Genomic DNA, 27,569 nt, shown 5'->3' with positions numbered 1-27,569 from the left:
CAAAACTAAAAATAGAGCCATCACATGATCCAGCAATCCCACTGCTGGGTACATATCCAAAGAGAATGAAAACACTAATTCCAAAAGATACATGTACTCCGATGTTCGTAGCAGCATTATTTACAATAGCCAAGATATGGAAGCAACCTAAGTGTCCATCAACATACAAATGGATAAAGATGTGGTATATATACACAATGGAATATTGCTTGGCCATAAAAAAGAATAAAATTCTGCCATTTGCAACAATGTGGATGGACCTAGAGGGTATCATGCTTAGTGAAATGTCAGACAGAGAAAGACAAATACACTATGTTATCACTTATATGTGGACTCTAAAAAATAAAACAGATGAATGTATATAACAAAACAGAAACAGACTCAGATATAGAGAACAAGCTAGTGTTTACCAGTGGGGAGAAAAGGGGGAGGCGCAAGATAAGGGTATGGTATTAAGAGATACAAACTAATACGTATAAAATAAATAAGAAACAAGGATATATTGTACAGCACAGGGAAATGTAACTATTATTTTGTAATAACTTTAAATGGAGTATATTAAAACATTGAATCACTATGTGGTACACCTGAAACTAATATTGTAAATTGACTATACTTGAATAATAATAATAATAAAAAGACTGATGTGTTTAAGGAATAGCACAAGGGTACAGTGGGATTCCCAAGTATCTTTACATACCTTAAAGACCTCTCTATGTCACTCACTCCATATAAAGGGACATTTCAGTCTTAATAATAAAAATCGTTATCTTGGATAATCTAAATATACCAAACTGGGACCCAAGTCAGTGATGAAAGAGACAGGAGGATAGTATAAGGTCGGAGAGACTCCTAATGGGCTTTGGCCATTTGTAAAAAGAGGGATATTAACTATAGCATCTATTTCCAGTTGTTGGGTCTCTTACTCTATTACCATTTTGTTGATTGTTTCTCTTCCCTCCCCCATCCTCCTATTTTTCCTTGTCTAAACACACCGTAAGATGAGCTGGTTCACTGATCAAGCCCTGCAAGTACTTCTCTCTTCCCATACCCTGCAGTTTATCATACATGGTCTCTTTGGGGGCTCTCCCTTTAGTTATCCACTTTTTATGTTAAGGGATGCTGATGATGTTTACATCATCAGCAAGATCTTCATCACTGAGGAAAGGAGGAAATTAAATCAATCAAATAACATCTAAATCACCCTAACTGGAGGTAAACTGAAAATTGGCTGAAGGGAGTCTGAAACATGCAGGAAGAATTAGATTTAAGTCTAAATATGTAACTGTAAAAGAAAAATATGAATAGTTAATAATACCTCGCTAAGATTTAGCTAAGGCTAAATGGGAAAGAATTAATTTAAAGAAGGCCAAGAAAAATCAGACCTGGAGAGCATAGGTTCTCTTTCATAAATTAGTGAGTCACAATAATTTAGGCAATAAATGAATAATTGTAGGGTAAGATTAACTAGGTGTTTAAAGGTTGTTGAAGATCTTAAATTGAACCAATTTAGCAGAGAGTAGGTTCAGTGTGTTTTAATATAACAATTAGCTCCCAGAAGAAAAGGGAGCTTAAGTATTCCCGTTCATGTGTGGGTCTCTGCTATGTGAGATCTTCTCTAACATTTGCTGAGTTGGTGTTAGAACCCCCAAATGTCTGGGTGGAGGGCTTTGGGTTCACTTTTAACTACTTTAAAACAAAAACTTGTTTTAAAATAAAATTAAAAAACAACAACAACAAAAAAAAACAGTCTCACAGAAATAAGTGCCAAATGTTAGAGCTGTAAAGGGCACTAGTCTAAACTTTTCATTTTACAGATGAAAAGTCAGTTTCTTCATCTGTAAAATGAAGGGGTTGGAAAAGATGAGATCGAATATCTTCCACTTTCAATAACCCATAAAACCTAGAGAGGCTAAGTGGTTCCCAAAGTTGTACAGCTGGTCTGTGCCAGACTTGGAAAGTGGACTTGGTTCCCAGGATTCTCGTTATGGCTGTGAGTCAATTCTGTATTTCAAAAAAATTCAGTCAGCTCAGTTGTTTGATACAATGTAGATAAATAACCATCTTACTGAGCTAGATTTTTTTTTTCTATTTCAATCAGTTTTCCTGTGTCACGTAAACATAACCTCAGGAATATCACTAGTCACAGAAGGAGCAAAGCTTGAACACAACACACTTGGAGCTGGCTGAATCACTCCATAAAATACAACAACTTGGCCATTAGCATTGGGACCAAGAAATAATGGATGCAATACTTTTCAAAATGCAGATTTGTGGACAGGTGACCTAAAATGGGAACTGACTATGAAAAGCAAAGTATCCATATATGGCAGAAGAGAATAACCTGAACTACCTAGAAATCACTGATGGAATGAAAATAATTTACTTGAGGCCCCATTTCCGTGGATGCCAAGGGACTTCTGCATTTCCCTGGGTTTGGGGGATGGTAGCGTGAAATGTTCCAGCAATGATTTAGTGGCCAGGTCTTCTCTAGGCCTGGATATGGAACGGTCGCTCCCTGTACACCACTCTGGGACTCTGATCTTCTAATGGACACCACGAGCTCTAAATCTGAGACATACTTTCATTTCATCCTCTTCCAGGAAGCAGGTCAACATCATACATTAAAAAATGCTTTTTCCTCCCCCATCCCATAAGCAAAATAAAACAGACAAAAATGTGCAAAAAATATTTGTAACTTATATTACAGACAAAGGGTTAATATCCCTAGTATATTAAGGGCTTCTAAAGCATGAAAAATAAAAGACCAACAACCCTACTGGAAAAGGGCATCTTATAAACATTTGCTTTTCAGAAAAAAAAGTACATATGTTCCCTAAACGTATGAACAAATGTTCAACCTTACTCATATTAAGAGAAATATTAAGTCAAGACACACAGAGATACAAATCCTCACTTATTGTATGGGCAGAAACCCAAAATTGTAACAGAATTCTGCATTGGCAAGGCTGTACAGAACAGATACTGTCATACATTGCTGGTGTGAATGCAAAATGGTACAAACTTTATGGGGAGGAATTTGGCATCTAGGAAATTACAAATACCTTTTAACCTGTTTCTACAAATCTATCCCAAAGAAACAGGAGCAAAATGTGGAAAGCTATTAATTTTAAATTTATTAACTGTAACACTATGAATAATTGCAAAAGACAAAAAAGAACCCAAACGTCCATTAACAGGCAACTGGTTGAATAAACTATGGAATACTCTGCAGCTATAAAAGAAAATGAGAAAACTGTTTATATGTTGCTATGGATTACTCTTGAGAATACTGTTAATTAAAGAAGAGCAAGGTGATGAACCATGTGTGCTGTAGTATATAGTCGAGCGTGTTCATGTTTGTTTGCTTAGAGTTAAAAATAGAAGCATACCAAATGTAAGGCCAGATACTATCAAACTCTTAGAGGAAAACATAGACAGAACACTCTATGACATAAATCACGGCAGGATCCTTTTTGACCCACCTCCTAGAGAAATGGAAATAAAAACAAAAATAAACAAATGGGACCTAATGAAACATCAAAGCTTTTGCACAGCAAAGGAAACCATAAACAGACAAAAAGACAATCCTCAGAATGGGAGAAAATATTTGCAAACAAAGCAACTGACAAAGGATTAATCTCCAAAATATACAAGCAGCTCAATATCAAAAAAACAAACAACCCAATCCAAAATGGGCAGAAGACCTAAATAGACTTTTCTCCAAAGAAGATATACAGGTGGCCAATAAACACATGAAAGGATGCTCAACATCACTAATCATTAGAGAAATGAAAATCAAAACTACAATGAGGTGTCACCTCACACCAGTCAGAATGGCCATCATAAAAATATCTACAAACAATAAATACTGGAGAGGGTGTAGAGAAAAGGGAACCCTTTTGCACTATTGGTGGGAATGTAAATTGATACAGCCACTATGGAGAACAGTATGGAGGTTCCTTAAAAAATTAAAAATAGGGCTTCCCTGGTGGCGCAGTGGTTGAGAGTGCACCTGCCGATGCAGGGGACACAGGTTCGTGCTCTGGCCTGGGAAGATCCCACATGCCGCGGAGCGGCTGGGCCCATGAGCCATGGCTGCTGAGCCTGGGCATCCGGAGCCTGTGCTCCTCAATGGGAGAGGCCACAACAGTGAGAGGGCCCATGTACCGCAAAAAGAAAAAAAAAAAAATAGAACTACCATATGACCCAGCAATCCCACTGCTAGGCATATACCTGAGAAAACCATAATTCAAAAAGAGACACGTACCACAATGTTCACAGCAGCACTATTTACAATAGCCAGGACATGGAAGCAACCTAAGTGTCTATCGACAGGTGAATGGATAAAGAAGATGTGGCACATATGTACAATAGAATATTACTCAGCCATACAAAGAAGCGAAATTGAGTTATTTGTAGTGAGGTAGATGGACCTAGAGTCTGTCATACAAGGTGAAGTAAATCAGAAAGAGAAAAACAAATACCATGTGCTAACACATACATATGGAATCTAAAAAAAAAAAATGGTTCTGATGAACCTAGGGGCAGGACAGGAATAAAGATGCAGACGTAGAGAATGGACTTGAGGACACGGGGAGGGGGAAGGGTAAGCTGGGATGAAGTGAGAGAGTGGCATGGACATATATACACTACCAAATGTAAAATAGATAGCTAGTGGGAAGCAGCCGCATAGCACAGGGAGATCAGCTTGGTGCTTTGTGACCACCTAGAGGGGTGGGATGGGGAGGGTAGGAGTCAGACGCACCAGAGGGATACCAGAGGGATATATGTATATGTATAGCTGATTAACTTTGTTATACAGCAGAAACTAACACAACATTGTAAAGCAATTATACTTCAATAAAGATGTTAAAAAAATAAAAATAGAAGCATAAACTAAAAACCAACCAAAATGGTTGAAAAATTAGGATAGAGAGGACAGGTCTAGAAGCTAGATTTCTCTTCTTTTGTCCTATGGTTTTCATTTTGGAATTCTGTAGATATTTAATCTAATTTTAAAACAACAATTAAAAGCAAAATGAAACAAATGAACATTATTGTATAATTGACTTTTGGCTTACCCACACAGAGGATTATTTCAAGAGCTCTTAAAACAGAGTAATTTTTAACTGTTCATCCTAGTGGCATATAAACAAAGGTTAAAAAGAACCACAATGTAATCTAAGCAGTTTTCAATAATCATATGTTTAGTAATAATATGTGTATTGTAAATTTGAAAATATACATTTAAAGGAAGTAAGAAATTATATTAATGTAATAGAAAGAAGAAAAGTAAGCAGAAGAAAAATTTAAATGCAAAATAAATTCAAGGCAGTTAAGTTAAATTTCTATAATCCTAAATTGGAAGTAACAATATTAATTTGAATTTGTGATATTATTTCTCCTTCAAAACAAATAAAAATATGTAGTAACAATGACCAATACAATAGTAATGAAAACACCCAGTGCCCACATTTTGTTCTCTAAACAAATTTCCCTCTTAGAAAGAACCAAGTCTTCTTAGAGAAATGTCTGGTTCTAAATCAGGGTACAGGAAACATACAAAATAAGGTTGGAACATCTAGTCCTGCTCCAAAACAAGAAATCTATGAGAGACTATTGGGTTTGTGGCAAAAGGATATAAGAGAAACTTGCAGAGGTTCCCAGTTGTCAAAGATGGAATATTTTGTTCAAAAAGTATAATTACTATAGTAGATTGAAACATATCAACTATTTTTAAATCCATGTGTTGATATGATACTTAAAAAAAGCCCCAAACCACCTCCTTGATCATATGTGGGAGATGATAAACAACTCATTATTTTGAAAATTAGAAATTAGTAAATAAACAAAAAGAATAAATAATTTATCCTGACTTTTTGTTCAAATAATTATCACAGGGTACTCAAAAAGTTGATCTGGAAAAGTGCTTCTTTCAGGAGAGTACCAGTTAATACATGCAAAATGTAGGATAGAATTAGCATACCACTAGTTTGTAACCCCTAACAAATTCTAGACTAAGCATAACCATCAACAGGTACTAAAGCCATTAGCTAAAATGGGGAAGTCTAACATTAAGAGCTTCTCAAACTTTACTGTGCATATAAACCACCTGAGGATATTAAATTCTAGAATCTGATTCAGTAGTTCTAGAGTTGAGCCTGAGATTCTGAATTTAAAACAAGCTACCACATGGTGCCAATACTGCTGGTCAGAGGGCCATTCTAAGAAAGAGAAGAGCAGCCCCTAGTATCCGGGAGCTGGCCTGGTACTATCAGCTGGGCTTTGTTGTTCTCTTGTTGAGTGTAAAGAATTTCACAGAAAACATCAGACAAATTTACTCTGTGACCATGATGGATTAAGACAAAAACAAGCCTACTGTGTAATCACATCTAAACACAAAAAATGAACACTGTCCAAACCACAACATCCCTATCTTGGCTATTATAAGTGGAGCCGCTTCTTTACAAATTGTAGCCTTAGGCTCTATTCAGTCTTTCCTCCTGCCGGATAAGACTTACTAAAATGCCCAATCACTCATGCTTTCTGACAGCATCTAATCCAGAGCAAAGCCCCAATTCCTTAAGCCTTCCCTAAAATCACCAAGCATAAGCCCAAGTCCTATAACAAGTCCTTTCTAACACTGTCTGAGATGTCCCATGGTTCCTATGGTGAGCATTCTCTTCATTAAAACATGTAATAAACACATCTTGTTCAACTACAGGTGTGCTCTGGTGGTCTTTGCTGGAGTAGCAATTCAGTAGTGTGGTGGATCAGGCTGGCAGGTGAGTCACTAAACAGTATGTGCTTCCTGATGTGATGCTATAGAGATTCATAGCAAGCAAGTAATCTTTTTTTTTTTTTTTTTTTTTGTGGTACACGGGCCTCTCACTGCTGTGGCCTCTCCTGTGGCGGAGCACAGGCTCCGGACATGCAGGCTCAGCGGCCATGGCTCACGGGCCCAGCTGCTCCGTGACATGTGGGATCTTCCCGGACCGGGGCACGAACCCGTGTCCCCTGCATCGGCAGGCAGACTCTCAACCACTGCACCACCAGGGAAGCCCCAAGGAAGTAATCTTGCCAAAAAAGATGAACGCTGATCTGATTAAACCTCTAGATTTAACCATCAGTTTACAAGAAATACAGAAGCTAGAGGAACATTTTAAGCAACCATATTTAATTCAACCATGAGACAATTTGCCTTTTTTTCCAACAAATAAGTGACAAGAAAATTAGAAGATGGAAGGGGAACATATAGATTAAAAGAAACTCGACTTCCGGGTAAGATGGCGGAAGAGTAAGACGCGGAGATCACCTTCCTCCCCACGGATACACCAGAAATACAGCTACACGTGGAACAACTCCTACAGAACACCTACTGAATGCTGGCAGAAGACCCCAGACCTCCCAAAAGGCAAGAAACTCCCCACATACCTGGGTAGGGCAAAGCGGAGAGATTCCCGCAGAGGATCGGTGCCGAGCGGCACTCACCAGCCTGAGAGGCTTGTCTGCTCGCCCACCAGGGCGGGCGGCGCTGGAAGCTGAGGCTCGGGCTTCGGTCAGAGCGCAGGGAGAGGACTGGGGCTGGCGGCGAGAACTCAGCCTGAAGGGGGCTAATGTGCCACAGCTAGCCGGCAGGGAGTCCAGGAAAACTCTGGAGCTGCCGAAGAGGCAAGAGACTTTTTCTTCCCTCTTGGTTTCCTGGTGCGCGAGGAGAGGGGATTAAGAGCGCTGCTTAAAGGGGCTCCACAGACAGGCGCGAGTCACGACTGAAAGCGCGGAGCCCAGTGACGGGCGTGGGACGCTGGGGCTGCTGCTGCCGCCGCCAAGAAGCCTGTGTGCGAGCGCAGGTCACTGTCCACACCGCCCTTCCGGGAGCCTGTGCAGCCCGCCACTGCCGGGGTCCCGGGATCCAGGGGCGGCTTCCCTGGGAGAACGCACGGCGCGCCTCGGGCTGGTACAACGTCACGCCGACCTCTGCCGCTGCAGGCTCGCCCCGCACTCCGTGCCCCTCCCTCCCGCCCGGCCTGAGTGAGCCAGAGTCCCCGAAGAGGCTGCTCCTTTAACCCTGTCCTGTCTGAGCGAAGAACAGACGCCCTCCGGCGACCTACACGCAGAGGCGGGGCCAAATCCAAAGCTGAGACCCAGGAGCTGTGAGAACAAAGAAGACAAAGGGAAACCTCTCCCAGCAGCCTCAGAAGCAGCGGATTAAAGCTCCACAATCAACTTGATGTACCCTGCATCTGTGGAATACATGAATAGACAACACATCATCCCAAATTGAGGAGCCAGGAGTCAGTGCTGTGCCTCTGAGGTGGGAGAGCCAACTTCAGGACACTGGTCCACAAGAGACCTCCCAGCTCCACATAATATCAAACGGCGAAAATCTTCCAGAGATCTCCATCTCAACACCAGCACCCAGCTTCACTCAACGACCAGCAAGCTACAGTGCTGGACACCCTATGCCAAACAACTAGCAAGACAGGAACACAACGCCACCCGTTAGCAGAGAGGCGGCCTAAAATCATAAAAAGTCCGCAGACACCCCAAAACACACCACCAGACGTGGACCTGCCCACCAGAAAGACAAGATCCAGCCTCATCCACCAGAACACAGGCACTAGTCCCCTCCACCAGGAAGCCTACACAACCCACTAAACCAACCTTAGCCACTGGGGACAGACACCAAAAACAACGGGAACTACGAACCTGCAGCCTGCAAAAAGGAGACCCCCAACACAGTAACATAAGCAAAATGAGAAGACAGAAAAACACACAGCAGGTGAAGGAGCAAGATAAAAACCCACCAGACCTAACAAATGAAGAGGTAATAGGCAGTCTACCTGAAAAAGAATTCAGAATAATGATGGTAAAGATGATCCAAGATTCTATTTCCCAGATCCAAAATCTTGGAAATAGAATAGACAAAATGCAAGAAACAGTTAACAAGGATCTAGAAGAACTAAAGATGAATCAAGCATCGATTAAAAACACAGTACATGAAATAAAAAATACTCTAGATGGGATCAATAGCAGAATAACTGAGGCAGAAGAACGGATAAGTGAGGTGGAAGATAAAATAGTGGAAATAACTGCTGCAGAGCAAAATAAAGAAAAAAGAATGAAAAGAACAGAGGACAGTCTCAGAGACCTCTGGGACAACATTAAACGCACCAACATTCGAATGATAGGGGTTCCAGAAGAAGAAGAGAAAAAGAAAGGGACTGAGAAAATATTTGAAGAGATTATAGTTGAAAACTTCCCTAATATGGGAAAGGAAATAGTTAATCAAGTCCAGGAGGCACAGAGAGTCCCATACAGAATAAATCCAAGGAGAAATACGCCAAGACACATATTAATCAAACTGTCAAAAATTAAACACAAAAAAATCATATTAAAAGCAGCAAGGCAAAAACAACAAATAACACACAAGGGAATCCCCATCAGGATAACAGCTGATCTCTCAGCAGAAACTCTACAAGCCAGAAGGGAGTGGCAGGACATAATTAAAGTGATGAAGGAGAAAAACCTGCAACCAAGATTACTCTACCTAGCAAGGATCTCATTCAGATTTGATGGAGAAATTAAAACGTTTACAGACAAGCAAAAGCTGAGAGAGTTCTGTACCACCAAACCAGCTTTACAACAAATGCTAAAGGAACTTCTCTAGGCAAGAAACACAACGAAGGAAAAGACCTACAATAATGAACCCAAAACAATTAAGAAAATGGGAATAGGAACATACATATCGATAATTACCTTAAATGTAAATGGACTAAATGCTCCCACCAAAAGACACAGATTGGCTGAATGGATACAAAAACAAGACCCATATATATGCTGTCTACAAGAGACCCACTTCAGACCTAGAGACACATACAGACTGAAAGTAAGGGGATGGAAAAAGATATTCCATGCAAATGGAAACCAAAAGAAAGCTGGAGTAGCAATTCTCATATCAGACAAAATAGACTTTAAAATAAAGACTACTAGAAGAGACAAAGAAGGACACTACCTAATGATCAGGGGATCGATCCAAGAAGAAGATATAACAATTGTAAATATTTATGCACCCAACATAGGAGCACCTCAATACATAAGGCAAATACTAACAGCCATAAAAGGAGAAATCGACAGTAACACAATCATAGTAGGGGACTTTAACACCCCACTTTCACCAATGGACAGATCTTCCAAAATGAAAATAAATAAGGAAACACAAGCTTTAAATGATACATTAAACAAGATGGACTTAATTGATATTTATAGGACATTCCATCCAAAAACAACAGAATACACATTTTTCTCAAGTGCTCATGGAACATTCTCCAGGATAGATCATATCTTGGGTCACAAAACAAGCCTTGGTAAATTTAAGAAAATTGAAATTGTATCAAGTATCTTTTCTGACCACAATGCTATGAGACTAGATATCAATTACAGGAAAAGATCTGTAAAAAATACAAACACATGGAGGCTAAACAATACACTACTTAATAACGAAGTGATCACTGAAGAAATCAAAGAGGAAATTAAAAAATACCTAGAAACAAATGACAATGGAGACACGACGACCCAAAACCTATGGGATGCAGCAAAAGCAGTTCTAAGAGGGAAGTTGATAGCAATACAATCCCACCTTAAGAAACAGGAAACATCTCGAATAAACAACCTAACCTTGCACCTAAAGCAATTAGAGAAAGAAGAACAAAAACATCCCAAAGTTAGAAGAAGGAAAGAAATCATAAAAATCAGATCAGAACTAAATGAAAAAGAAATGAAGGAAACGATAGCAAAGATCAATAAAACTAAAAGCTGGTTCTTTGAGAAGATAAACAAAATTGATAAACCATTAGCCAGACTCATCAAGAAAAGAAGGGAGAAGACTCAAATCAATAGAATTAGAAATGAAAAAGGAGAAGTAACAACTGACACTGCAGAAATACAGAAGATCATGAGAGATTACTATAAGCAACTCTATGCCCATAAAATGGACAACCTGGAAGAGATGGACAAATTCTTAGAAATGCACAACCTGCCAAGACTGACTCAGGAAGAAATAGAAAATATGAATAGACCAATCACAAGCACTGAAATTGAAACTGTGATTAAAAATCTTCCATCAAACAAAAGCCCAGGACCAGATGGCTTCACAGGCGAATTCCATCAAACATTTAGAGAAGAGCTAACACCCATCCTTCTCAAACTCTTCCAAACAATATCAGAGGAAGGAACACTCCCAAACTCATTCTACGAGGCCACCATCACCTTGATACCAAAACCAGGCAAGGATGTCACAAAGAAAGAAAACTACAGGCCAATATCACTGATGAACATAGATGCAAAAATCCTCAACAAAATACTAGCAAACAGAATCCAACAGCACATTAAAAGGATCATACACCATGATCAAGTGGGGTTTATTCCAGGAATGCAAGGATTCTTCAATATACGCAAATCAATCAACGTGATACACCATATTAACAAGTTGAAGGAGAAAAACCATATGATCATCTCAATAGATGCAGAGAAAGCTTTCGACAAAATTCAACACCCATTTATGATAAAAACCCTGCAGAAAGTAGGCATAGAGGGAACTTTCCTCAACATAATAAAGGCCATATATGACAAACCCACAGCCAACATTGTCCTCAATGGTGAAAAACTGAAACCATTTCCACTAAGATCAGGAACAAGACAAGGCTGCCCACTCTCACTACTCTTATTCAACATAGTTTTGGAAGTTTTAGCCACAGCAATCAGAGAAGAAAAGGAAATAAAAGGAATCCAAATCGGAAAAGAAGAAGTAAAGCTGTCACTGTTTGCAGATTACATGATACTATACATAGAGAATCCTAAAGATGCTACCGAAAAACTACTAGAGCTAATCAATGAATTTGGTAAAGTAGCAGGATACAAAATTAATGTACAGAAATCTCTGGCATTCCTGTACACTAATGATGAAAAATCTGAAAATGAAATCAAGAAAACACTCCCATTTACCATTGCAACAAAAAGAATAAAATATCTAGGAATAAACCTACCTAAGGAGACAAAAGACCTGTATGCAGAAAATTATAAGACACTGATGAAAGAAATTAAAGATGATACCAATAGATGGAGAGATATACCATGCTCCTGGATTGGAAGAATCAATATTGTGAAAATGACTCTACTACCCAAAGCAATCTACAGATTCAATGCAATCCCTATCAAACTACCACTGGCATTTTTCACAGAACTAGAACAAAAAATTTCAAAATTTGTTTGGAAAAACAAAAGACCCCGAATAGCCAAAGCAATCTTGAGAACGAAAAACAGAGCTGGAGGAATCAGGCTCCCTGACTTCAGACTATACTACAAAGCTACAGTAATTAAGACAGTCTGGTACTGGCATAAAAACAGAAAGATAGATCAGTGGATCAGGATAGAAAGCCCAGAGATAAACCCACGCATATATGGCCAACTTATCTTTGATAAAGGAGGCAGGAATGTACAGTGGAGAAAGGACAGCCTCTTCAATAAGTGGTGCTGGGAAAACTGGACAGGGACATGTAAAAATTTGAGATTAGATCATTCCCTAACACCATACACAAAAATAAGCTCAAAATGGATTAAAGACTTAAATGTAAGGCCAGAAACTATCAAACTCTTAGAGGAAAACATAGGTAGAACACTCTATGACATAAATCACAGCAAGATCCTTTTGGACCCACCTCCTAGAGAAATGGGAATAAAAACAAAGATAAACAAATGGGACCTAATGAAACTTCAAAGCTTTTGCACAGCAAAGGAAACCATAAACAAGACGAAAAGACAACCCTCAGAATGGGAGAAAATATTTGCAAATGAAGCAACTGACAAAGGATTAATCTCCAAAATTTATAAACAGCTCATGCAGCTCAATAGCAAAAAAACAAACAACCCAATCCAAAAATGGGCAGAAGACTTAAATAGGCATTTCTCCAAAGAAGATATACAGACTGCCAACAAACACATGAAAGAATGCTCAACATCATTAATCATTAGAGAAATGCAAATCAAAACTACAATGAGATATCATCTCACACCAGTCAGAATGGCCATCATCAAGAAATCTAGAAACAATAAATGCTGGAGAGGGTGTGGAGAAAAGGGAACACTCTTGCACTGCTGGTGGGAATGTGAATTGGTACAGCCACTATGGAGAACAGTATGGAGGTTCCTTAAAAAACTACAAATAGAACTACCATATGACCCAGCAATCCCACTACTAGGCATATACCCTGAGAAAACCATAATTCCAAAAGAGACATGTACCAAAATGTTCATTGCAGCTCTATTCACAATAGCCCGAAGCTGGAAACAACCTAAGTGTCCATCATCGGATGAATGGATAAAGAAGATGTGGCACATATATACAATGGAATATTACTCAGCCATAAAAAGAAACGAAACTGAGCTATTTGTAATGAGGTGGATAGACCTAGAGTCTGTCATACAGAGTGAAGTAAGTCAGAAAGAGAAAGACAAATACCGTATGCTAACACATATATACGGAATTAAAAAAAAAAATGTCATGAAGAACCTAGGGGTAAAACGGGAATAAAGACACAGACCTACTTGAGAATGGACTTGTGGATATGGGGAGGGGGAAGGGCAAGCTGTGACAAAGCGAAAGAGAGGCATGGACATATATACACTACCAAACGTAAGGTAGATAGATAGTGGGAAGCAGCCGCAGAGCACAGGAAGATCAGCTCGGTGCTTTGTGACCGCCTGGAGGGGTGGGATGGGGAGGGTAGGAGGGAGGGAGATGCATGAGGGAAGGGATGTGGGAACAGATGTATATGTATGACTGATTCACTTTGTTATAAAGCAGAAACTAATAAAAAAAAAAAAAAGAAACTCAATAATCATATCCATCAATTGTAATGTGTAGCCCTTATTTGGGTCCTAATTTGTACAAACTACTACACAAACTAATAATGATAATGACAAAAAGACAATTGAGGCTATTTGAACAGAGGCTAGCTCTTTGATAATATTAAAAAAAGATTATTAATATTTTTAGGTTTCATTATGACAATGGTCATTTTTCAAAACATTTACAAATAAAATGATATGCTGTCTAGGATTTGCTTTAACATAATTCAGTCATAGTGAGAAGGAGTGTAGAAGGGTATACATAAAAACATTGGCCATATTTGATACTCATCATAATTTGATAATTTTAAGGGTATATGACAATTCTTTTTATTATTCTCCCTATGTTTAATATGTTTAAAATGTTACATAGTAAATAATTTTAAAAATTATTTTTTACCATTTAATTCAATAGAGATTTTTTTTGTGTGTGTGGTACGTGGGCCTCCCACTGCTGCGGCCTCTCCCGTTGTGGAGCACAGGCTCCGGACGCGCAGGCCCAGAGGCCATGGCTCAAGGGCCCAGCCGCTCCGTGGCATGCGGGATCCTCCCGGACCAGGGCATGAACCCGTGTCCCCTGCATCGGCAGGCGGACTCCCAACCACTGCACCACCAGGGAAGCCCAATAGAGCATTTTTGAAAGAAGAAAGTTAAATAGAGAGAAATTAAGGACCACAGCTCAAAATGGTTACATATTCTACAGAAATAAACAGTAATGAATTTTCAAGAGTCTTTCCCGTTACTGAAATTGCTTTCAGAACTATTTTTTGAGAGGTGTTTGAATATTCACCTGTTTCTTTTCTCTTTTTTTTTGTAATCACTAACAGATATGTCAACTGCAAGTTAAAAGGAATAAGGAATATTATTATGTAGACTCGGGTGATGGTCATTAGAGAAAAATTCAATTTAAATGTTTGACTCTTAGAAAGAAGGAAACATATCATTTGGGCAATTACCTGGATCCGTAGCAGACATCAGTGAACCAAAAAACAAACAGTCAGTGAAATGAAAGTCTCCATTTTTCAGCTGGTCAGCATATACCATAGCCTTCACAAAGCCATACATAATTAACCTGTTGAAGAGAAAAATGTGATCTTCAAACATCAACTTGAATCCTGTGTAAACCCATGCCATCATAGCTGACATTCTAATGGGCTTCCTGAATAAGCATGATGCACAAATTACCACTATTCTGCCTATTTGTAGCCATGCTAGTTCTCAGTACACTGTACTAAATATCACAATTTATTCAGCTGGCAAAAGGTAAAAGAACATTTTATACTGTACTTCAGTGAAAACAAATCTCAAGGATATAAAAAATTATCTGTGAAATATGGCATAGCAAATCATACCCACAAATATAGTGGCTGGGTTGACATCTGTAAATGGATTGCTTTTCAGTTTTACTGTTTTGTCTGCTAGAGTGTCTGAAAAGGGTTCAAGTTTCAAGTCTGTCACTGTGATGAGAAGGATACTGGCCACTCACAGGGCACTCAGTCAACCAGTTACTTTACAATAGATGAGTCTCTACTACTGGTGGTGTCAGGACACTTCCACACCAGGTAGAGAATCACTGTTAGGTTTAGAGCGCCTGTAACTTCAACACAGTTGAAAATGAATCTTGAAATGGTTACAGTTTGATCTTGCAAAGAAAGCCATTCTTTTCATGAGATTATGTTTACCAAACCCATGGAATGCAAATTATCTGTTTTGGTCATCATTTGCCACCCTATAGCTTTTAAGTTGTATTTAATTAACTGATTTTTCTAAATCCTAGTGGAGGAAACACAAAAATTGGTGAACTGGACCACGGTAGAATCACTAAAAGTGACTGTAAGAGTCCTTAGAAACCACTGACTCTCAGACAAACAGACTGTTGCTTAGATATTCACAGGTATTTAAATTAGTTTCTTGAAAAATGTTCTAGGGTTGTGAGCATGACTAAAAAGACTAGGAATCAGATATTCGAAATTTTAATGACAATGAGAATGTGGATATTTCAAATTCTCTTATGAAAAATTTCTCTATGAGAGAATATTTCAGACACACCTGCATTTAAATCCAGTTTCTACCACTTACTAGTATGTGATTTTAGGGCATTACTAAAACCTTCTGAGGTAGGTATAACAATTATGGTTAGTCTACAGAGCTGTTTTAAGGATTATCTGAGGTAATATAAATTTGGGTTTTGACACATAGTAAATTCTCAATGAGATTATTACTGCTAATAGTAATTATCAAAATAGGTAATATTCACTTTCTATATCTATTTCTTCACATGTTTTAACTCATTTCATCCACACATTGATCCTACAAGGTAGGTACTATTTGCATTTTACAGATGAGAAAACTGAACACTGTGTGATCAAGTAACTTGCTCAAGGTGACACAGCTATTAAATTGTGGAACCCAGACTTGAACTGAGGAATTTGACCCAGATCCCGGGCTTTTAATTCCCATGTCATATTGCCTACATGAACAGTTCTATATTGTACATTATATGTTATCTCATACAGTATACTCTTAACTAGTCCATAACGTGGTTGTTCTATATAGGACAAAGGCGCAGCAATGGAGTATCCCTAAGAACTTGGAGATACTACTACCCATGAGTTGAACTATTAAGACAACCAACATGGGTTTGAGCAGAGACCCAATATTGCTGTGAAGTGTGTGGATTCTAGCAGGGGAGGCTGAATCTTAACTAGGCTGCAAGTGTTAACATATCTGAGAAAGCCTGTGTCTTGTGACACAGCAATGGTCTCTGGGAAGAGGCCTCAATCATGGCAGCTCACCTACACTTATCTTGGGGAGGGCATTCTGCTGGTTACCAGGGTGTGCAGCCTCTGGACAGGTTAAGAGTAGAGTCATTCAGCTTGTTTATTCAATAGATATTTATTACTGAACCCCTACTATTGTCAGGCTCTGTGCTAGGTGTTTAGAATACATCAGTGAACAGGACAAAGATCCCTGTCCTTATGGAGCATGTCTTTTATAGCAAGGCAGATGGCAATAAATATAATCATAGATTTTAATTATATATGTTATCCACATCACCCTCTGAATTAGAATCTGCATGTCTGATGAACACTGAGACTTTCTGGACAGTCACAACATTACCAGGGAAATGTTCTCCGATAGTCATCCCTTCAGCCTCACCTGGTGTTACCCTGACTTCACCACAGTTCTTTCTCATTTGAGCTACACTTCCAATATGGAGCATGGATAGGCTCTGGAATCAGTATCAACTTTATGACCTGTGACTATATTTCTGAATTCTATACCCATTAGTTAATTTTACAATTTAGGAATCTGAGCCTCAGAATTAAAATGACTTGCCCCATATTGCCCTACAGAAGCCATTAGATTGGGTAAGATAAAAAAAATATATGCATGCATATGTATTAACCAGACTTGGGAAGATTACTTGGAAACTAGAAGCCTCATATACTATTGATGAAAATAAAATTAAAGTCTTTATAAAAGCCAATTTGACAATTTATTTTAAAAGTATTAAATTTTTTATATTCTGTAGCTTATTAAATGATTTTCTATGAATTTTTGCCAAGAAATTAATCTGAATACACACCAGAAGGTATTTAGATTATTTCAGATTGTTACTATTCATGAGTGAAAAATTCAAAGCAATCTAAATGTCCAGTGAATAAATTACAGAACACACATATAATGAACTAATATGCAACTATTAATACTATATACAAGAGTGTATATTAGGCATTGAAAAGTAAATTGATAAAGCAAATTATAAAGTGGTAGTATATAATAATTTCTAATTTTATAAAAATTGAATATATTTAAGCACACATATAAACAGAAAAAGGTCAGAAGCATATAGTCTGGGAAGTTAATAGTGGTTATAAAATGACATGTGACTATTTTCTTTTTTCCTATTCTGCATTTTTCAGTTCTTTCTAAATAACAGTCATAATAAAAAAATAACAATGTACATTAGTGAGTGCTATTATGTGACATGGCATTCATTATGTCATTTAATCTTCATAATACTTGAGTTATGTACTATAATTATTCCTTTTTACAAAGGTGAAAATCGGGATTCAGAGAGGTTAAGTAAGTTGCCTAAGGTCACAGAAGTTAGCTTGTGACAGAGCTGGATTTGAACCCAGGCAGTTGGATGCCAAAATCTGCAGACACAACCACCATTCTATAGAAATTCGGGAACTGTTTTGAAATCAAGAGAAACACATGTGCATGTACACACACACATACACATGCACACACATATACACATACCCCTATACACACAGTTTGTTTTTTTAAAAAAAGAAAGTAAATGATTTGTTTACTCCAAATCAACTCCTGGACACAAAATAACTATAATTCCAATATCTTCCTTGAGATAATACCTTAAAAAGCAAGAAAAACAGAAAAAGCCCAGTGTAGTATGAGCTCAGAATGATCATTTTGTTATTATTACCAATAACAATGGTCATTGTCACTGATAATTATAATGTCAATAATTAGTGTGTATCTATTTTTTTAAAAAATAAATAGCTATTGTTATTGTTGCTACATTATTATAACTAACTAATTGTAACTATATTAACTGGGAGGATAAAAAAATGAACCCATTAGCAACCACCACATTCTCGCAGGGTGGTATGTTCTATCAGCACTTCACAGAAACCATTTCAGATGGCTCAGGATACAGGAAAGATGTGGTCTGATGGGGAGAGGGAAGCCAGTGAGTTCCAGTGCACGCAATGCCGTGAAGATGGTGGACCCAAGTGAGATGTCCTTCTGGGGTCAGCCTGTGCTTAGGGACAGCCCAGGTCACAGGGATGGGCAGAAGCAGAACTGCCATATAAAAAGCAAAATTGCTGATAACATTGATTTCAACAAATATCCACTTATTGCTATTCTTTAAAAAGCAGAGTGCTTATGCTACAGAGGATACAAAGGTGCAAATCCATGACCTGCCTTTAAAGAGTAGAGTTTCACAGGATGGCAGTCATGTCACTTATAGAAGGCATTGGGTAAAAGAGAGTTTGAAGAAATGTCCTACAAAATGCTCCATATACTCACTTTATTGAGTGTTTGTGACACACGTACTGATTTTGAATTTCACGAACTTGTTTCACACTATTAAAGCTGCACACCTAAAGGTATGTTGCAGAAATGTTTCAAAACAAAAAGTTCCAGAAGGCTCAATTGCTTGGATGATTTTTAAGTATGCCATCTTAGTCTCTCTCGGTATTTTTTAAAAAGAATACATCTTCTTTTTTAAAAATAGTCTTGATCAAGCTATGAATAGATCTACTGGAAAAAGCAGTTTTTTGAATTGCTAGAGATATGCAAGGGGAATTGCTGTCAGTTTGGCAACAGCTGTGTGGACCAGGCCTGTTAACTGTCAGAAGAGCCACATTCCTGCCTGTGAAAGCTTGTGAAACAGACCATTACGTGGACCTCACTCTGCAGTGGGAAAGCCCAGCACCAACAGGCTCTGATAGCAAAACAAAGATTATAACCTGCACCTAAATTTCTGATTTCTATACTCAAACATTTCCTCTGGATAAGCATCTTTATTTATTTGTTCACATTTCATGGATAGTTTCAATCTCACAGTTTCTTTTTTTTCCGGGGCATGCATTCAAGAGCAATACCCCACTAGAGAAGTCATAAATTCTTTTTTTTTTTTTTTTTTTTGCGGTACGCAGGCCTCTCACTGCTGCGGCCACTCCCGTCGCAGAGCACAGGCTCCGGACGCGCAGGCTCAGCGGCCATGGCTCACGGGCCCAGCCGCTCCACGGCACGTGGGATCTTCCTGGACCGGGGCACGAACCCGTGTCCCCTGCATCGGCAGGCGGACTCCCAACCACTGCGCCACCAGGGAAGCCCCATAAATTCTTTTTCTTTACAGCTTTACTGAGATACAATTCACATATAACATTGTGTCAGTTTAAGGTATACAATATGATAATTTGATATATGTATGTATTGCAAAATGACTACCACAATAAGGTTAGTTAGCATATCCATCACCCCACAGTTATAATATTTTTGTATGTGGCAAGAACTTTTAAGACCTACTCTCTTAGCAACTTTCAAATATACAAGAAAGCATTATTAACGCTAGTCACCATGATATACATTACATCCCCAGTCATCTTATAACTGGAAGTTTGCATCCTTTGACCATCTTCACTCACTTCTCCCACCTCCCCCTTGACCCCTGCCCCTGGCAGCCACCAATCTGCTCTCTGTTTCCATGAGAGAACTCATAATTTACTAATGTTGGGATGGATGGAATTGGGAAGGTCTTCTAGCCAAATTCATTCACTCATGCATTCATTAATTTGCTCATTAACTCATTCATTCAACAAATACGTACCAACAGACATAATTCCTCCTCTCAGGGAGCTTATATTTTATTGGGGGCGCCAGATGTTTAATAGCTAATTTATAATTTATTATTTTAACAGTATTGTGGTTAAGTCCTATGGACAGAAGTACAGATTGCACATGTCCACACTTCTATTAGCTGGGAACAATAAAGGGGGACTTTATTTTATAGGAAAGATTACACGTTCAACTTGAGAAATGTTGAGATTGAGAAGCTGGTGAGCCTATTGGGTATTCAGCGTTGGGTGTGAATGAAAACGTGAAGAGAACATAAAGTGGAAGAGGGCCCACGATTGAGGCCTGGGAACTCCAGCATTTGAAGATGAGGTAGAGATGATGAGGAAAAGAGGATACAAAGAATTGGTCCACAGAGACATGAGTGGAAATCTGGTAGAGTGTCACAAGAGTCAAGAGAAGAGTGTTTCAAGAAGGAGGGTGTGATACGTAGGATTGAATGTGGCCAAGTGAGCCCTTTCATTGAGTGTCATTAGGAATGTGGGAGCTAAAGCGAGATTAGAATGGGTTGAAGAGCCCATGGAAAAAATGAGGAAACTGAGACAGGCTACATACCCATCCTTTTGGGAGGTTTGGCTATGAGGGAAATCAGGTCTATCTCCAGAAGGGGGTTTAGGGTGAGACTTGAGTTGATCTTAAAGATGTGGGGAAGAAGGCTGTAAAGAAGCTCACATCTCATGGGGGCTCACAAACAGGAGTTACAAAATAAGAATTCTGCTTTGTCAAGAGTAGTGGCGTGAGATGGTGAGTCTGATTTTAGGTGAAACTATATGGGCCTTAAAGGGTCTGTAGGATCATTTGCTCCTAGGTATCAAAGAAATGATTCTCCTCTTTTGTCACTGTTTCTCAGTTTGTGTGTGTGTGTGTGTATATACACACACATACATGTTTTTATATATATAAACTCATACATATATATGATAGTAAATTCTCTCTCTATATATATATTTATATATATAGTATTTAATATCATAAAAGCCTTTACTAAGGCTTACGAGAAATGCAAAGATAAGTTAGGTATGATTTCCATCCTCAGGAGGGAGAGACAAGTCACCTACAAAAGCAGAATACGTGATAGAAAGTGTTACGTGTCCTAGGTGAGTTGCAGATCAAATGCACTGAATTCACAGAGGAGAAGCAGCTCTCTTGGGGACGCAGGAAAGGCTTTGAGAGGAAGGTGGCGTATTTGCTGAATCTGAAATATACATTCAAGTAAGAAGGAGACTGCCAGCAATATCCCATCTATATGTAAGATGCCCAAACTACTGATTTTCCTCCCCTAGAATGCAAAACTGTTCCTACTGAAGGTGGTTTCTTCTTGGATCAATAAAAATACAATGGCCAAAAAATGAAACCTCTCCTTTAGCAATCCAGGAAACCATCTGCCGTCTGCCACCCACTGCAGAGATGGCGGGGAAAGGCTTGTCCTGACTGAACTGTGACTCTATTTATGGCCTTTATCTCAGCACCCAGAGTGGGCTGCTCGGCCCCAAGAAGCCCATGAAGCCCGTGGGCCCTGCTGTAGCTGAGTCAGGTGCTAAGATTTCATACACTAGATGACCCCTTGGCCCATTCTAGTTTTCCCACCAGCCCCAAGACTTTGTTCCTTCTGTTTTAGTGAAAGCTGAGGAGAAGAGGAGGATGAAGGAATCAACTGGGTGGCTTGTGGCAATGTTAAAAGAAGATAGGAGATCGGGTGAAGCCCCACTCAGCTTTGCTATGGTGACAAGTGAGCTCCTGTCCAGCTCCTCTATCAGATATCTTGTACCAGCAACTAGGAAGAGTGCAGACTGCTTGCCCTCAATCCTCTTTCCTCTGAAAGGTGTAGAGGGAGAGAGGAGTAGAGGAAGGGAAAGGTTGTATCCAAATTTTCTGTCCCTAAGTGGAAAGAGGAGGCTGGTTAGGGAAGGGGCTGGGGGTAAGAGGAAGAGGAGAGATGAGGGGAGGTTTCGCTGTCAGGGGCATAAATGTGTTTGTCAGGGCTGGGAAATTCTATGCCGGAACATTTGACCACGCAAGAATTTTGTTTGCAACAGCCATCAGCAAGACAACTGTACCCCCATGGCTTCTACTCTCCTACTTTCTTCTTGGCTGCCAACCCCATGGAACTTTAATTCTTTCAAGGCGCTGAACTGTCATTGGGTAGGTGGCTCTCTGGCCCTGAGATTTTAAGGAATAAAAGTATTAGGAATAAAAATGGGGGAAGGAGGAAGGCAATGAACATATGAACATTTGAGTTCCTACTCTGTAGACCTCCCACGTGAGTGCATTTTCTGTATTTTTTAAATCTTCACATACACACACACACACACACACACACACACACACCAGTTGGGCAGCTATCAGGAATCTTATATTACAGACAAGGAAATCCAGCTAAGGGTAGAAATGAGATTTAAATATAATATGTTCCTTTCTACTTTTTAGTATAGGACACTGAGTAGAAAATTTAAGATATCTTTGCCTTGGCTTCCCAAATTTTAAAAGTCCATTACTATATTCTTTGTTTCTGAAAGAATGTTTTTGGCATGATACATAAAGGGACCAGCTTTTTAAGGGTTAGGAATGCCTTGAAGACCTTGCTTTTCGGCATCAAATTTGGCTGTAAGAGGGTTTGGAAAGCACCATACCTTCCATGATTTCCCCTTTAAGTCAGTTCTATATCAGGCTTCCTATGGGCCTAGAAGAAAACATGGTCACCATGTCTTTCCAAGAATGGAAAGGGTGCAGAGAGGAGGTTGTGATGAAATACACTGTTTTTTAACCATGGCTGGAGTCTGAGGCTTTGCGACTGTGGGATCCTTGGAACCAAGTTAAGCGAATCCATTTTTTCCACATACTCTACTGCCCACTTGCCTGTCAACTTGTCACTTTCTTGGGCCTCCCCAGAGGCCCTATAGCAACCTACATAGTTGCCTGCAGGGAAACAAGCTACCCTCCTGTTAAGTGCTTCACAGTTCTTGGAGGAAATGGGATACACATCCCAAGCATGAATATGGAATGCGCAGAAGTCACAATGCTGAAATGCAGCAAGAAGTTGAGATCTACTGAAGGGTGAACTACACACAGGTGAGAGCTTGACCAGGCATCCTAATTGCGTGTCTACTCAGATCCACTTTCTGGGAGTACGCTGGCTCATCCAGGGCTGAAAGAGGATTGCTTTTGAGGAGACTGAGAGGAACAGTGAAGGTGGTGTGGGAGTCAGTCACACTCACTAAAGGCATCAGGTACCCTAAATGACAACCTCCCTTGCAGTGTGTCAGCCTACGCCAGCAGCCAGGGACGCCTGGCCCTTAGAGTGCTCTGAGTCATCTCAGCTCTCTCTACAACCCGGGCACCCTGCCTTCTCCTTTCAGAAAACCATGCCTAACACTTGCTGGATATAATCACTGCTCTCTTGCTGCCATTCCTCTTTCAACTTGTATCCCCCCTGTCCGCCCTCTGATGTTGTTAAAAAATCTCCTTTATTTCATCCAGATCCTAAATTCCGCTCATGCATTCTTTGTGTGCCTATCTTACCTGACTAATTTGAAGAAAGACAGCACATTTGGACTGTTCTGCCTTCTTCCCTCTCTGTTCCCGTCTCCATTCTAAGCACATATTACCCAGCCTTGTTAGATACTAAAGGTTACAAAGATGAATCTGATACGGCTTCTGCCCTCTAGAAGCTGACAGCTCCTAGAGAAGGGACAAGCTAAGTGTATAAATAACTGGACTACTAAGTGTCAAATAACAAGTTTGGTAAGAAAGCTAAAGGGGTAACTCAGGGGAAGAAAGGAGAACTATGGTCTGGGGGAAGAAAGCACTGGAGGTGCATATTTCTTGGAGGACCAATGGGGTCAGACACGAGTTGTAGTCATGTAAAGGGGTGGGGTGGTCACTAAGGAAAAGTTAACATGGGCCACCAAAGCAAGTGGGTGGCAACACCTGAGGTGTGGACAATGAAAGGTGGGTAATTCAGTGTGACGGATTCTTCCACTATGAATTACTATATAGTCTAATTCAATGGTTCTCAAATTTTGGTGCATATTAGAATCACATAGGGAGCTTTGAAAATCATGATGCCCAGGCTACATCCCAGACCAAGTATATCAGAATCTCTGTAAGTGGGACACAGACATTAGTATTTTTTTTAAAGTTTTTCCACTGTTCCACTATGCAGCCAGATCTAGAACAAGTGTTCTAAATCACCACATCATGTCTCTAGTGTCCAGACCAATCACCTAAGGATCAGCCAGTAGAGTGTGGCCTGCCATTCTGCCTTTCTGATGAGCTCCCAGGTGCTGATGCTGCTGGTTTCATGCCACACTTGGAGTAGGAGACCCTAAATGAGGATGCTGCAAACTAAGCAAAATCACTGAGACACTTGTACACATTCTGGCTCTAATGGTAAACTCTAGGCAGCACTTTGAATTCCCACATGGAGCTCGCTTGAGATGCAATTAATACAGGTTCACATACAGATAAGCACCTAATACTTACTACCCACTGCATGGTGACTTGGTCTCCCTGCTGATTTGTGGATGAGTGATGAGGCTTATTGAATAACATATGAAGGTTCAAGGTACTGTTACCTCTCAGTTCCAATCTGGAGCTCTTTGTAGAAGAAAATTTAAAAAGAGGTGGGGAAGAGGGAGTGAAAGAATGTCTCTCCCAGTAAAATGTAAAATTTAGCAGATTTCCATTATGCCTTTGATTTACAGCTCCACGGAGACTTCTGTCCCAGGTACAGAGACCCACCCTTCACTGACACAGGGAAAGAGCTGGGTGACTGCTTTGGTCTCATCACATCTGAGGCTGGTCACTGCAAAGTTTTACTGAATCTTCAAAAGTAATAAAGGGTATCTTCAAGCTTTTCTTTTTTCTTTTTTTTTTTTTTTTACTCTTAGCAGAAATTTGCATGTCTGTTAAAGGAATACTATGCCTGTTAAATAAAACAACCCATTTCTTTGCTTTGGGCTGAACTATATCAACTCAGAAGCTCTGATTGGCAGTAGAAATACATGTATGTACGTGTGTGTGCATGTGTAATGCACACATGCACACACACATATATGTATACACATATATACATATAATCTTTGATTAATAACAAATGAGCTTGTACAAAATATCTCTAACTATGAAATTCATCCAGGCTAAAGCAGCAAGACAGGAGCCTGCTGCCCTGTACAGTTAGTCCCTTAGCCACTACTTTTCATCTTTAAAAACACATGCATGACTGTTGCCTCACTTGCTCTCACTCTTCCTGGGAGGTGGATAAAATCAAGCTCCATTATCCTACTTTCACAGATGAAGTAACCGTCACAAGGAGCTTAGCAGCTTATTACCACCTCACAACACTTGCTCCATCATTTTTCCTCAGGTGTGAAACTGAAACACTTTGGAACCAGTTGTTTAGATCTGGAAAAAAAAAAACCTTAAAAAATTATTCAACTCAGAATCCCTATTTAAAAATATAAAAACCACGACTCACCTAGGTTAGTGGCTTGGTCAAAGTCACAATGAACTCGGCTGGCAGGGGAGCCAGGACTGGAATGCCAGTTTTCTCCTAAAGAGATTTTACCGGAACTGGCAGATACCACAGACGCTCTGCTGCCTAGGATTTCAGCAAAGGGAATAGAACCTGTGATTTGAATATAATTTGCCTAATCTATTATTCCCAGAAAACTTTTCATCCCTTTTCATATTCCCTAAAGCATATTTATGTTCTTCAGTTGTACCATTTGGAACCCTAAAGCCAACTGCTGGTTGCAACAGAATGTAAATAACAAGAAAATGCAACTCTCTGGATTTTCCCCAATCAGATGAATTTTCCAGCAAGTAGCAAGCTCATAAATAATGTAGATGTATAAAACATATTTAGCTCAAAGTAGGATGTTACACTATTCACTGTTATGGCTTTAAAATATATTATCATTATTGATGACAAGATAGAATGAACAATATATCTTGTGAGTGATGAAAATCAAACATTAATTCCTTGCCCTGATTCTTCTTTTTCAACCATGTCAATATATTTTTGAAAACTTTTTGATCTAGAATGGAGAGTTTCCAATGGTCTGTTTTGCTTCTGATGCATGTAATACAACTTCTCACTTGAAATTCCTTTGTAGTTGTAAAGTGAATTTCTTTTGGAATATTTCAAATCAACTATCAGAGCCCAGAGACAGATTGTTCTCATGGGTTTCTCTACTAATAACAGAGTTTACCAACTAATCAAATATAGAAAACAATCACCCAAATGATTTAGAGAACAAGAAAACAATAAAATATTTAGTGCCATAAAGAAATTATGTATTCCCCTATAGATCCTGAGCTTTGAGATCACTACTGCTGTTCCCCATCAACCCAGCAACACAAGCATTTCCAAAAAAGGCCATTTGGTTTGTTAAATCTTGTTACTCCCAAGTTGTCCCTGTCATAATATTAAATGACCAGACTCCAGGGCTAGATCTATCTGGGGCCAGCCTGACCAATCTATAGGAACATTTCTGACAATTACCCACCTATCTAGTCTACACAGCACCAGACAATTGATATAACTACTCTTCATCTATGCTCCTACTTATTGTCTACTAATCCCCATCCTACCTGACATACAGACTGCTTTACACTATTAGGCATTGAACTGAGATGTAGACAGTTGGGCATGTCCCCATGTGATTTGAATTGAATGGGCTTTTAATTCAGCTGTAAGACAGACATGGTGGTATGAACGATCTGCAGAGGACTCACCCAAGTAAATGGGCCAATAGTTAATGATTTAATTTCTTAACAACTCTATACCTCTGAAGAACAAAGCACCTGTTATTATCAAGCATAATTTCATCTTTAAAAACTCAACATATCAATAGAAGGAGTAAATGTTTTCTTCTTTATAAAAAATGAGGCTTAGAGGGAGAGGTAAGAATCAAGTTTATTTATTAAGCCATACAGTACATTTTTAATTGAGTGCCTACTATATACCCAGAACCCTGCTAGGTGCAAGGCATAAAATGGAAAAAAAAAGATAATGAGCAGTCTACTCAGGTACATAGAGAAGTAAACGGATTGTTAAAATCTGTTATGGTAGATGCCTCTGCTGCTTTCTAGCTCTTTGACTTTAGGCAACTTGTCTATCTCATCCTTTCCTCAGTTTCCTTGTCCATAAGATAGGTATAATAATAGTCCTCCTTTTGTACAATATTATTACCAGAGAACCACTGCTGAATGACCCAAGGGCTTATTTAGTTATTCCAACTCTTACTTTTGTTGAGAAACAC

General features: G+C 39.3%; 1 protein-coding gene across 1 annotated transcript in view; it reads right to left on the bottom strand.

The window, feature by feature from the left end:
• SLC9A9 (solute carrier family 9 member A9) overlaps positions 1-27,569 on the bottom strand; it is a 558,573-nt gene that overhangs the window by 385,817 nt on the left and 145,187 nt on the right. Inside the window, exon 5 of the mRNA XM_081234688.1 lies at positions 14,865-14,980. Coding sequence (XP_081090814.1) covers positions 14,865-14,980 — 116 coding nt within the window. The remainder of the gene's footprint in view (positions 1-14,864; positions 14,981-27,569) is intronic.

This window comes from Mesoplodon bidens, assembly GCF_964165515.1.
Source record: "Mesoplodon bidens genome assembly, chromosome: 5".
NCBI classification, from domain to species: domain Eukaryota; kingdom Metazoa; phylum Chordata; class Mammalia; order Artiodactyla; family Ziphiidae; genus Mesoplodon; species Mesoplodon bidens.
The sequence above is the reverse complement of the archived record's forward strand: the minus strand, read 5'-3'. Positions and strand labels throughout refer to the sequence as shown.